This window comes from Scyliorhinus torazame, chromosome 21 (assembly GCF_047496885.1).
Source record: "Scyliorhinus torazame isolate Kashiwa2021f chromosome 21, sScyTor2.1, whole genome shotgun sequence".
Lineage (NCBI taxonomy): Eukaryota > Metazoa > Chordata > Chondrichthyes > Carcharhiniformes > Scyliorhinidae > Scyliorhinus > Scyliorhinus torazame.
The window spans coordinates 86705929-86719719 of NC_092727.1; the positions used below are offsets into that span (position 1 = coordinate 86705929).

The 13791-nt window shown below is 46.6% G+C and overlaps 1 protein-coding gene across 4 annotated transcripts in view; it reads right to left on the reverse strand.

Moving 5' to 3' along the window:
* LOC140398388 (rho GTPase-activating protein 27-like) overlaps nucleotides 1-13791 on the reverse strand; it is a 394188-nt gene that overhangs the window by 25256 nt on the left and 355141 nt on the right. For all 4 annotated transcript variants that reach the window (XM_072487020.1, XM_072487021.1, XM_072487023.1 and 1 more), the window contains 3 exons: nucleotides 12188-12313; nucleotides 6964-7062; nucleotides 3398-3475 (listed from right to left, as the gene is read on the reverse strand). In XM_072487020.1, coding sequence (XP_072343121.1) covers nucleotides 3398-3475; nucleotides 6964-7062; nucleotides 12188-12313 — 303 coding nt within the window. The remainder of the gene's footprint in view (nucleotides 1-3397; nucleotides 3476-6963; nucleotides 7063-12187; nucleotides 12314-13791) is intronic.

Consider the following 13791-nt stretch of genomic DNA (forward strand, 5'->3'; position numbering starts at 1 on the left):
TTCAGGATGAGGGCAGCCCACAATTCTAGAATACCACAGGAATGGGCCGGGTGCGGGAGGGGGGCGGCACCTGCAGGTGAATCGTCCCGATTTGGTATCCTGAAGGGTCCATCTTCCAGCCTCAGAATGTTCCTGGAGATCCATCTTCTTCCTAAGGTGGTCCATCTTCTGGTCTCAGGGTGCTCCCAGTCATGTTTCTTCATTTTCAGGAGGTCCACCTTTTTTCTTCAGTAGTGAGTCAATGGCGGTAGGCACCTTTTCAATATGGCAATTAATGAGGTCGGGGCTGGAAGATTTTTGTGTTTTCCCTCCAGACTCCGTAGCGAGAAATGTTCCCCGTTCCCACCCCCACCTCAACACTTAGTCTCAAAATAGGAGAATTCCACCTGCTTTCTGGCTTGCAAGCTTCTCTTCAACAATAATGCTTATACCATTCAGACCATGTGATCTTCACAAAATGAATTGTTTAAATTATTTCCAGTGGACATTTATCAGAGGTCCAGTAGGAACATTTTTTTTAATGTATTTTATTACAAACATGTATCAGAACAAACACCCCTGAAAACATGCTTCCCTACAATCAACTATACTGTCTGTACAGAATTTTCCTCTTTTTCACCTCCACCTCGGCGAACAGCCTCTTAAACACGGTCACAAACATCCCCCATCTTTCCTCAAACCCCCCTGAAGAGCCTCTTAACTCATACTTTATCTTCTCTAATCGCAGGAAGTCGTACAGGTCACCCAACCAAGCCGCTACCCCCGGTGACGATGCCGACTGCCACTCCAGCAAAATTTGCCATCATGCAATCAGAGAGGTGAAGGTCAAGACATCGACCTTCCTCGTCTCCATGAGCTCCGGTTTCTCGGAGACCCCAAATATCGCCACCAAAGTGTCCGGATCCACCTCCTCCTCCATTATCCTGGCTAAGACCGTGAACACTCCCACCCAGAATCTTCCCAATTTTGCGCAACCCCAAAACATGTGCGCATGATTCGCTGGCCCCCGCCCACACCTCTCACACTCATCTGCTACCCACTGAAAGAACCCACTCATTCTTGCCCGAGTCGTATGCACCCTGTGCATCACCTTGAACTGTATCAGGCTCATCCTTGCACATGAGGTGGTCCCGTTTACCCTACGCAGTGCCTCACTCCATACTCCACAATTGATCTCCCCTCCCAACTCCACTTCCCATTTCTCTTTGATCTTTACCACCTGCTCGCCTCCCTGCTCCCCCAGCCACTTGTATATATCCCCAATTCTTCCCTCCCCTTCGCTCCAGCATGGTGTATCCCGGTAACCCTCTCCAGACATTTCGCGCAAAGTCCCTAACCTGCAGATACCTGAACTCACTCCCCCTCGGCAGCTCTACCCTCTCCCTTAGCTCCTCCAGACTGGCGAATCATTCCTCCAAATACAGATCCCTCACCTTGACCAGCCCCACTTCCCTCCACCTCCTGTATACACTATCCATCCCCCCGGCTCAAACTCATGATTGAGGCGACATTAGCACCGAAATCCCTTCCACCCTAAAATGCCTCCTCAACTGATTCCATATCTTCACTGTGGACTGCACCACCGGGCACTTTGAATACCTACTCGGAGACATTGGCAATGCTGCCGTCACCATAGCCCTCAAACCCGACCCCTTACATGATCCCTCCTCCATCCTAACCTGCTCTACCCACCACCGCCACACCTTGTTCACATTCGCCGCCCAATAATAATGAAGCAAGTTCGGCAACCCCAACGCCCCCCCCCCCCCCCCCCCCCCCACCTGCTGCCTCAGCCTCTGCATCAGGGTCCTTCCCACCCTCGGCACACAAAGTCAGAAATGATCGTGTCCGCTTTCCGAAAAAATGTCTTTGGTATAAAATCGGGAGAGCTTGAAAGATAAACAAGAACCTTGGCAGAATATTCATTTTCACCACTTGGACCCTCCCGACCAGCGTTAAGTGCAGTGTATCCCACCTCTTAAGATCCTCCCTAGCCTCCTCCACCAGCTTCGTTAAGTTCCACTTGTGGAGCTCCGTCCATTCCCTCGCTACCTGAATCCCCAAATACCTAAACCTATCCCTCGCCACCGTAAATGGCATCCCCCCTAAATTAGCCCGCTGTGCCAGCTCATTCACCAGGAATACCTCGCTTTTTCCTACATTCAGTTTGTACCCCGCGAACCCTCCAAACCTCCCCAGCAGGCCCATAATCCTTCCCATACACTCCAGCGGATCCGAAACATACAGCAAGAGGTCATCGGCACAGAGCGACACCCTCTGTCCCCTCATAATCGCCCACCACTCTGCCGACCCCCTGAGAGCCATTGCCAATGGCTCTATGGCCAGCGCAAACAGCAGCGGTGATAGTAGGCATCCTGCCTCATACCCCTGTGTAGGTCAAAGCTCTGTGAGCTCATATCGTTCATCCTCACCCTTGCCCTTGGTGCCACATGCAGCAACTGTACTCATGCCACAAATCTTGGCCCAAACCCAAACCTTCCCAAAACCTTGAACAAGTACCGCCACTCCACCGATCAAATGCCTTCTCCCCGCCCATGGACACCACCACCTCCGGTACCAGAGCCCCCGACGGATTCATCACCACATTCAACAGCCGGCCTATATTACTCGCGAGCTGCCTGTCCTTCACGAAGCCAGTTTGATCTTCTGCCACCACCCCGGGGTCACATGCCTCGATCCTGCCCGCCAACAACTTAGACAATTCTTTCACATCCGTGTTCAATAGTGATATGGATGGCATCAATTTTGGAACGATTTTAGCTCGATCCAGGAGGCCCTTGAATCAATAGGGATGAACGACAGTTGGATTTATAACACTTTGCAAGGCTGCATCATTTAGGAATGTATTATGAATCAAAATTGAAATACATCAAGACATCGATGACTGCAATCGTTAATTTTCTCTGTTCTACCCATCAAATCGACATGGTCCAGGCCAAAACAATGATTTGAAAGTATGTTTTAAAAAGAGAGGGTACTTCGCTTGAACATTCACTCTGGAATCAGGGCCATCGAGATATTAAAACAGATAAACGTTGCTGCCTGTCTCCTAATGCGTACCAAGTCCTGTTCCCCCATCACCTCTCTGCTCTCTGACCTACAACGATGCCCGTACAGTAAGGCCTCAAATTTAAAATTCTCATCCTGATCTTCAAATCCCGTCATGGCCATGCCCCTCCCTATCTCAGGAACGTGATTTGTTCAAGCTTTTGGTTGCCTCTCCGAATGTTGTCTCGCATGGGGTGGTGTCAAATTTGGTACCACAAGAGGTGCTCTTGTGAAGCATCTTGGGGGAGGTTTTACTTGTTAAATGTGCTGCACAATGACAAGTTGATGTAGTTTTGAACAAGCTCTTCAATATGCGATGGACCCTCACCATGATTGACTTTGAAACGTAGCTTCTGTATGATAGCCAGATTGCCACTCACTCGGTACAAGCCATCAATGTCCAAACCTAACAGGAGAGAAAAAGAGGTCATTGAGAAGTCTTTATATGGCACAGTTTTCAGTCAAAAATCACAGAATCCTGGTGGTAACAAGCCAAAAGGGTTGACAAAAGTATACCAAAGAATGACAATATCATATTCAGTGTCAAACTCGAAGTAGATATCAAAAACTATAGGTACCAGAAGCATAACCTGGATTATTTATATAGATTTTACAGCACAAACAGGCCATTCAGTCCAGCTAGTCGATGTTGGTATTTATGTTCCACAGGCTCCTCCCACCCATCTTCATCTCAGTCTGTTCCTCAGCATGTCTCTCTCTTCCCTTATCCCTCATGTGATAATCTAGCAGATCCTTAAATACATCGACCTATTCGCCTCAACCATTCTTGTGGTATATTGTTTCACCATCCAGTCACTCTCTGGATATAATGTAGGGATATAGAATATCAGAGCAGATGTAGGCCATTCAGTCCTCGGAGTCTGTTCCGCCATTTGATCTAATTGCGGTCTCAACTCTCCTTTCCTTTCTTCCCCCCCCGTAACCCTCAGCTCCCTTAAGAACAAAGAACAATACAGCACAGGAACAGACCCTTCTGCCCTCCAAATCTGTACTGGTCATGATACCAACCTTGGCCAATACCCAAAAGAACAATTGTCTAACACAGCCCTGAATGAGTTGAATGATCCAGACTCCATGGTTCTCTAGGGAAGGGAATTCCACAGACTAACAGAGTCATAGAGCTTTTACAGCATGGAAAGAGGCCCTTTGGCCCATCGTGTCTGCACTGGCCATCAAGCACCTATCTACTCTATTCCCATTTTCCAGCATTTGGTCCGAAGCCTTGTCTGCGAAGGCATTTCAAGTGCTCATCTAAATACCTCTTAAATGTTGTGAGGGTTCCCACCTCCACCACCCTTTCAGGCAGCGAGTTCCAGATTCCCACCACCCTCTGGGCGAAAACGCTTTTCCTCACGTCCCCTCCTGACCCAAATGGTTTTCAGGGGGAGGGGGGAATCTCTTCATCTCCATTTTAACAGAGATATGTTTAAACTGTGTGGCTTGTAGTAATCTTCACTATTAGAGGAAACATCCTCCCAATATTAACCCGATCATGTCCCCTCAGGGTCTTGTACGTTTCAATAAGCCCTCCTCTCAGTCTTCTAAACTCCAATGCATTTAGGCCTAACCTGTCCAGCTTTTCTTTACAGGAGAAGTCCTTCATCCCAGTATGAGTCCAGTGAACCTTCTCTCAATTGCTTCTAATCCAATTACATTCTTTTTCAAATAAGGAGACCAAAACATAGGCGTGGTCTCACGAAGGCCCTATACAGCTGCAGTAAAACGTCCCTATATTTGTATTCCATTCCTCTTGCAATAAACACTGACATTCCATGAGCCTTTCTGATCACTTGCTGTACCTGCATACTATCATTTTTGTGATCTATGCACCAGGATACCAAGATCCCTCTCAACCACCGCGTTCTGCAATCTCTCTCCATTTAAATAGCATTCTGCCTTTCTCTCCTTCACAGGTTAAAAAAATGTACATAGGTCTTTCTTTTATCTTTCTTTATGGTGGGGCTTTAGTATACCTTGGCCAAACAGAAGAAAATTGTTCTCCAACTCCAGCCACCACATTAATCACCATTAGATACATTCTTGACAATCCGTCACAATCCATAATCACAAGAGTGGCTGAGATTTTACATGCTTTGGCTTCAGGGCGAGGTAATATGGATAAGATTTAGATAACATGCAGCTTTTCCATCACACCCCAAAATATTACATTTGTCACGCCTGAAAGTATCACACAGACAAAGCACATGTCGATTTGGATGTGTAAAGTCCCACTTTCATTTTTCAAAGTATTTTCACTCTTGTTTCCTTCCTGCTCTTGTATTGTCACCTCTGGAGTCATTAAATGAGTGACATGGCCTGTAGGAAATGGGTCAGCTGTATGAGACCCTCTCAATAGCTCCACCATCTCCCTCACCCCTACAACCATCTCTATGCTGTCAGAGTGCCTGCCTGGCACCAAGGCAGTGGCATAGTGGCCACTGAACTAGTAATCCAGAGATTCAGGGTAATGTTCTGAGGACCTGAGTCCGAATCCCACCACAGCAGATGGTGCAATTTGAATTCAATGAAAATCCAGAATTAAAACCCTACTGGTGACCATGAAACCATCGTCATAAAAACTCATGTGGTTCACTAATGTGCTTCAGATCTGCCATCCTTATCTGTTCTGGTCTGGCCTACATATAACTACAGAAATGTAGTTCTTAACTGCCTCTTTGAAATGGGGTAAGTCACTCAATTAAAGAGCAATAAATGCTGGCTTATATAATTATTATTCAATTAATTTTTTAAAAGCCAGGGATAAATAAAAATTGGATATCTGAAAGGCAGGTTTTATCAGAAAGGTTTTATGCCACCATGTGGCTGCCAAGTTCATGGCCAAAGTTTGCATTTCTGGCAGAAGCCATTCTTCCAGGCTTCTTGACAGGTCTCCCCTCTTCAAGCTTTGCCCCATCTGTGGTGTGAGGATTAAATGAGCAATGAATTCATTTCGTGATAATTCTGGTTGATAATCTGAAAAGTTCAGTGTTTTACATGCAGCCAGATTGGTGACTTGGGAATCAGCCAGTCCCAATACAGGAAGCCTATAACTCCACCAAACGTTCTGCAATTAGTTTGTTATTTATTTGCAGAGAAAAGACAAACAAAAGTCCTTTTCCTACCTTCCTGGACCATTGCTTCCACCTTTCCCCCATTGCCCGAGTTTCTCATCTCTACTGGTACAATAATTCATGATCCAATACCTGGCCCAGTATTTCTTTCAAATCCTTACTTTCTGGATCTTATAGATCAGGTCCCTGATATGTCATCATTGCTTCGGCCACAGCCCCATCATATCAATGGCCCAGAGCAGCGACACTGGCTACTCCAGACTCTCAGCTGTTACCTATCAGTGCTGGCCCCTTTCTCCCACCCTTCTCTTCCCACCCAAGTGCTCAGGCCCCACTTCAGGCTCTGGCCCTGCCGTTTCTCTGTCTCGGTGTTCAAAAAGCAGCACGGTTACATCTGCAGCTGTTGGAGCAGTGGATATTATGGGTCTCACACACACACACACACATACAGAAAGGAGAGAGATTGAGAATAGGTACGGAGCTGACATGAAGATGGTTATGAGCCATCTCAGGAGACAGAAAGAATGCAAAGCAAACAGATAGAGGTAGAAAGAGTTAGAGAGAGTCAGATAGAACAAGTTGGAGAGTTAGAAAGAGTTTGAGATTGGAAGACATCAAAAAGGTTGTTGCAGGAAGAGAAAGATGAGTTTTGTTTCTGTTAATGATTACTATTCTGCGAGACCAGCGTGCAAAATTGAAAATGGAGTAATAGAGCTGAAATTAGGTTCCATTGACAGCAAGCAGGAGTAGTCACTGAGAGATGCACCCTGCACTGGTAGGTTACATGATTCACAACCATTACCTCGTTTTTCCACAGCTTGAATGCATTTCACGACAAATTGAGGCACAGTGGTGTTCTCTCGTCGGCACAGGTCCTCCAAACCGCAGCCAAATACTTGATCTGTAAAACACAATGTGCACTATGCTGAGCCTCTGACTACTTAAAAGATCCCGTGCAGCCTTACTGGACTGACACAACGGAAACTGGAAAAGTCAGGGAAGTGAATGAGCATCAGAGTAGCTAAAGCGTGGCCAGAGATAGTGCTGCAAACTCTACAGATATACCCATGGTATATTATCTCACAAAATGTATACAGTTACATGTACATATACTAAATTACATTAACAAGGCTGATGAATTCAAATCAGACTACAGATACCTTAATATATGAAACGTACACACACTTGTCTACAAATTACATATTTTCAAAATGATGTATAGAATTACACTAACATTCACAATATAAAAAGACCAATACACTAATTGTATGAACATAGCAGAATACTAACATATATGCATTCACTGATACAAGAAAGATACTAACATGAGGGGACGCGGTGACATACGGTGGAATCCTCTGACCATTGGGATTCCCTGTTCCCACTGGCAGTGCACCCCTGCCCGCGGGTTTCCACAACAGCGTGGGTGGCTTCAATGGGATTATCCTGCCGTCAGTGAATGGCGCGCCGCCGAGAGTGACCACCGCATAACCTTGTGAAGACAAAGTCCCATATTTGCATTGAGAATACCCTCCATATTGTGTGGCACTATCACCGTGCCAAATGGGATAGATTTTGAACAGATCTAGCAACTCAAAAGTCGACAATCATGAGGCACTGTGGACAATCAGCAGCAGCAGGATTGTATTTGACCACAATCTGTAACTTCATGGCATGGTATATCCCCAATTCTACCAGTACCATCAAGCTAGTTCAATGAAGAGTGCAGGAGGGCATACCAGGAGCAGCACGAGGCATACCGAAAAATGAGGCATCAACCTGATGATGCGAGAACACAGAAATCACAGGTCAAACAGTAGAAGTAGCATGCGATAGACAGAGTGAAGCAATCACGCAACCAACGATCAGATCCAAGCTCTGCGTTCCAGCCAAATCCAGTCATGAATGCTGGGGAACAATTAAGCAACTGACAGGAGGAGGAGGCTCCATAAATATCCCCATCTCCAATGATAGAGGAGCCCAACACATCGGTGCAAAAGAAAGGCTGAAGCATTTGCAATAATCTTCAGCCTGAAGCGCCCAGTGGGTAATCTATCTCGGATTCCTCAGAGGTCCCCACATCATTGATGTCGGTCTTTAACCAATTCAATTCGATTCACGCCACGTGACATCAAGAAACAGCTGAAGGAATTGGACAGTGCAATGGATATGGGCCCTGACAATATTCTGGCAACAGTACTGAAAACTTGTGCTCCAAATCAGAGTCAAACTGCTCCAGTACAATTCCAACACTGATATCATGCCGGTAATGTGGAAAATTCTCTAAGTATGTCCTATCCACTAAAAATCTGGACAAGTCCAATCCGGCCAATGACCATCCATCAATCTGCCCTTGATCAGTAGACAAAGTGATGGAAGGTGTCAGTGACAGTGCTATCAAGCGGCACTTGCTCAGCACTAACCTGTTCATTGACACTCAGTTTGGATTCCGCCAGGGCCATTGAGCTCCTGACCTTGTTACTGCTTTAGTCCAAACATGGACCAAAGAGCAGAACTCCAGAGGTGAGGCGAGAGCGACTGCCCTTAACATCAAAGTAGCATTTGACTGGATATGGCATCAAGGAGTCCATGCAAAACTGAAGTCAATGGGAATCAGGGGGAAACGCTCCACTGGCTGGAGAGTTTCCGACACAAATAATGTGAGGACCTGGCACAAATAATGGTTGTAGTCGTTTGAGGTCAATCATTTCAGCACCTGGACGTCATTTCAGGAGTTCCTCAGGCCCAACCACCATCAAATGCTTCACCAATGACCTTCTCTCCATCATAACATCAGAAGTGGGGATGTCAGCTGATGATCACACAACGTTCAGCACCATTCGTGGCTCCTCAGATACTGAAGCAGTCCATGCCCATGTGCAGGAAGACTTTCACAATATCCAGGCTTGGGCGGATTAGTTGCAAGTAACATTTGCACCACAGAAGTGCCAGGCAATGAACATCTCCAACAAGAGATAATCTAACCATCCAACACTGCCATCTGCAAGTTCCCCTCCCCAAATGACTCACCATCCCGACTTGGAACTGTATTAGCCATTCCTTCCCTATCGCTGGAACTCTCTCCCTAACAGCATTATGGGTGCACCCACACCATGTGGACTGCACAGGTCAAGAAGGCTCACCACCACCTTCTAAGGGGCAAATAGTGATGGGTAATAAATGTCGGCCTAGAAGCGATGCCCACATCCCAGGAAGAGTATATAGAGCATCATTCACAAAAGTCATTTGATTAGTGCGTGTGATCAACCAGCCACATCCACCGGAATCGAGCGGGACACGGTCGGTAGGTCCTGGAAAAGGCCACCTCCGGGATTCCCGACGGCCGTTACACCTCGTGAGATCCAACCAGATCTTGGCACCTGCTGGGGCCACCTTGGCACAGCCAGCCAAACACCCTGGCAGCTCCACTTGGGCACCCTGGCAGTGCCCAAAAAGCAGCATGCCACAACGCACTGTAAATTCTATGATAACGCAGCGTGGCGATAGAAGCCAGGAGACCGCATCCCCGGGATCTACCTGGCTCGCAACGCCTCGCAAGATCTAACGCGATCTCGCAAGACGTTGAGATGTAAATCCCACCCATTATGGGCGGGATCACTTTTTGACAAATCTTCATATTAGAGCACGACAGTTAGTCTCACTGTAATATGTAGTTTCCTGAGGCACCCGAGACATTCAGTTCTATCCAGTGCACCTCGGAGACCTCCGCCAAGGCCGTTCAGTACTAGTCTCCACAAATGGGGACTAGACGGAGCAGCACTTGTGGGGGTCGCCCAGGGGATCAGAGTCCCCAGGTACATGCCTTTTGGGCAGGGTAGAACCCTGGCACTTTTGGTGCCATCTGGGTGCCAGCCTGGCACTGCCAAGGTGCCCTGGTGGCATTGCAAGCTGGCAGGGGCACTGCCAGCATTCCAGGTTGGCATGGTCAAAGTGCCAAGCTGACATTTTTTGTGTGGCGGCGAGTGAGCCAGAGGTGCCCTGCGGGGCGGGGGGGGGGGGGGGGATAGCCCGGGGACCCCATCATAGTGAGTTGGTAGGTTGAGGGTTGTGTCAGGGACTCCAGAGATTAGGGGCATTTAAAAATGGTATCCCAATCTCTCGCTACACTGAAGAATTCCGGTGAGAGGAGCTCCTCAGTGCAGAAAATGGGGCTATTTGCGGCCTCGGCTGCACATTCCCCGCTCAGGTCCCCTATCTAACCCGACTGATGTTCAATAGCATTGGGTTTCTCAGCGCCGGGAAACATGCGGCTAAACGTGCTCGCTATGGGACTTTGTTCCCATTGAGTTAAATCGCACTGAATCTTTCTGTCATTGAGCTGTGTCATTGTACTGGCATTGGTGAGACCGCACCTGGAGTATTGTGCACAGTTTTGGTCCCCTTATTGAGGATGTAGTGGCATTGGAGGCAGTTCAGAGGAAGTTCACTAGATTGATTTCAGAGACTTCAGAAAGGGGTTTGTCTTATAAAGTGAGATTGAGCAGCTTAGGCCGATACTCCCTTGAGTTTAGAAGAATGTGGGGAGTTCAAATTGAGGTACATAAGATGATAAAAGGTGTGGATAAAGACGACGTGGAGTGGATGTTTCTTCTTATGGGGCATTCTAGAACAGGAGGTCATAGTCTCAGAATAAGGGGTAGCAAATTTAAAACAGAGATGAAGAGAAACTACTTCTCCCAAAGGATGGTGAATCTGTGAAATCCGTTACCACAGAGTGCGGTGGATGCTGGGACAGTGCGTAAATTTAAGGAGGAATTAGACAGATTTTTAATTAGTAATGGGTTGAAGGGTTACGGAGAATGGGCTGGACAGTGGAGTTGAGGCCATGATGAGATCAACCATGATTGTATTGAACGGTGGAGCAGGCTCGAGAGGCTAAATTGCCTACTCCTGCTCCTAGTTCTTATGTTCTTAGAAAGAACTATTCTGATAATTCTACCTTCCAGCTCTTGGTCTGTAGCCCTGTAGGTAAAAGCACGTCAAGCAAAAATCTGATGTTCTTAATTAATAAGAGAATTTCTTGATTAACAAGGGGACCAGGTTTTATGGGGAGAAGGCAGGAGAATGGGGATGAGGAACATCTCAGCCATGAGCAATATCTTGATGGGCCAAATGGCCTAATTTTGCACCTATATCTTCTGATCGTATGAGCATCTTCAAGATAGAGGTTGATGGAATTTTGGGCAATAAGGGAATTAAGAGATGTGGGGATTGAGACAGAGTTGGTGTGGAAGGTCAACCATGACCTTGTTGCTTGGCAGAGCAGACTTGATCGGCCAAATGGCCTTCTGCAGCTCCTATTTCTTCGGCTCTTACATTTATAGATAGCCGTCTGATATTTCCAGTGCCAAAGAATATTTTTTCCCAGTATGTTTTGCTCCCTTTGTGTTGTCCTTTTCCTTGTGTTCCCATAGAAACACAGACTTTGTTGGGAACAATAATGATAGGCCCAGATGCCCTCCTGCTGACCTTTAATTACTGTGACATTATGAGGTGCACAGAGACATGTTGGAACTTAGAACAAAGGCAATGGATTTACTAAAAGATTACGAGGTATGCAAAATGTTATAAACATTTACTTGTTTTGCTTTCTGCAGTTCTCATGATTGCGTATATTTTCATCTATTCTCTATTCACTGGCTTGAGACAGGATGTCAAAATGTTGATCGTTAACTCACTATCGCACAGTGGTTAATTAGTAAACAGGCAGGACTGTAAAACCTTGCTGACTTGTTGGTTTTGGGGGTTTCCTGTGCAAAATTAAATGCCTACCCCTCACACTGCAATGTGGTGACAGGGTGAAGACAGATCGGAAAGGTCTGGGGTGAGATCAACAGTTTGTCGGTCAATGATTATTCCAGTTTTGTAGTCTTGAATAAAATTGCTGCATTTCTTTGTTGTCGGGGTGCACTGGCTAAAAAAAGATGGCCGACAGGGACTTGTGGCCTGTGGAATGCCCGGCGCTCTTCAATTGTTGCCATGCAATCTTGCGATCTCTCCCTTACCTTGGATATAACCCTTTTCCCGCACACTCTGCAGGGTTGGTCTCCGCAGCAGGAATTTTTTTAATTTGGTCTTCACTTTCTTGTGGTCTGCATTCTCAGCACTGCTGCTTACGACGTTCCGAGCACCTGAAGTAAATAGACCAAAAGTAACAGTCAATCCCGGCATCACTTCCAGTACAGCGGGAGCAAGGTGTCTAAACGTATAACACAGCATCAAAGTCTTAGTGTCCAATGATGTGCAGGTTAGATGGGGTTACGGGGTTGCGGAATTAGGGCAGAGGAGTGGACCTAGGTAGAGTGCTCTTTCGGAGGGTCGGTGCAGACTTGATGGACCAAATGGCCTCCATCTGCACTGTAGGGATTCTATTCTATTAAATATTTTCAAACTACAGTTCCTTTTGCAAACTAGGAAAAAATGACAGTCAAAATACATAGAGAAATACACACGATTTAACTCACTGAGAACAAAGTTACATAGCGAGCATGTTTAGTTGCGTGTTTCCTGGTGCTCATAGCACCAAGAAACATGCTTAACATCACTCGGGTTAGATGGGAGGCTTCAGAAGGGAACTTGCAGCCAAGGATGCTCCGCCCGCCAGAACTCCTCAGTGTAGTGAGGGATCAGGGCGCCATTTTTAAATGGCGTCCCGATCTCTGGAGCCTCTGATGCCCTGAACCCCCAGGCCCTAACTCACTATGATTGGAGAAAGTGCTGGACAATGTGAAGAAAAGATGGAGGGATTCACATTGTGGGAAGCTGAGGTCAAATGATCTGAAGGGTCTTCTTCATCCAGACTGATCTTGTGATGTAGCAATTCGGGATGAATCATGACTTGGAACTTTATTGTGTTCCGTTACTGTTGTTGGATCAAAATCCTGCAACCTCCTCCCTAGCAGCACTGTTAAGGATGCATGCACCTCATGGACTGCAGCAGGGGAGGCAGTGTGAAAGGGTATTTGCACTAGACTAGTAATTCACCAACCCAGGGTAATGATCTGGATTAAAATCCCACCATGGTAGATGGTGAAATTTGAATTCAGTAAAAACCTGGAATTAAAAGTCTAATGATGACCATGAAAATCCATCTGGTTCACTAATGTCTTTTAAAGAAGGAAATCTGCTGACCTTCCTGTTCTGGCCTACATGTGACTCCAGATCCACAGCAATATAGTTGACTCTTAAATGCCCCGAAAGTGGCCGAGCACGCCACTCAGTTCAAGAGCAATTATGGATGGGCAATAAATGCTGGCCCAACCAGTGATACCCACATCCAATTAATTAATTTTCATTTAAAATCTAACGTACCCAATTCTTTTTTTCCCCAATTAACATCCAATCCATCTACCCTGCACATCTTTGGATTGTGCGGGTGAGACACGCAGGCACGGGGAGAATGTGCATACTCCACATAGACAGTGACCCGGGGCCAGGATCGAACCCGGGTCCGGGGCGTTGTGAGGCAGCTGTGCTAACCACTGTGCCACCCGAATTAATTTATTAAAAGTTCAATCAGGTGATTCACCACTGCCTTCTCCAGGGCAATTAAGAAAGGGCAATGATGGGATAAATAGGCGGGTAGTGTCTAGGGGAGAGGAGCGGGCAT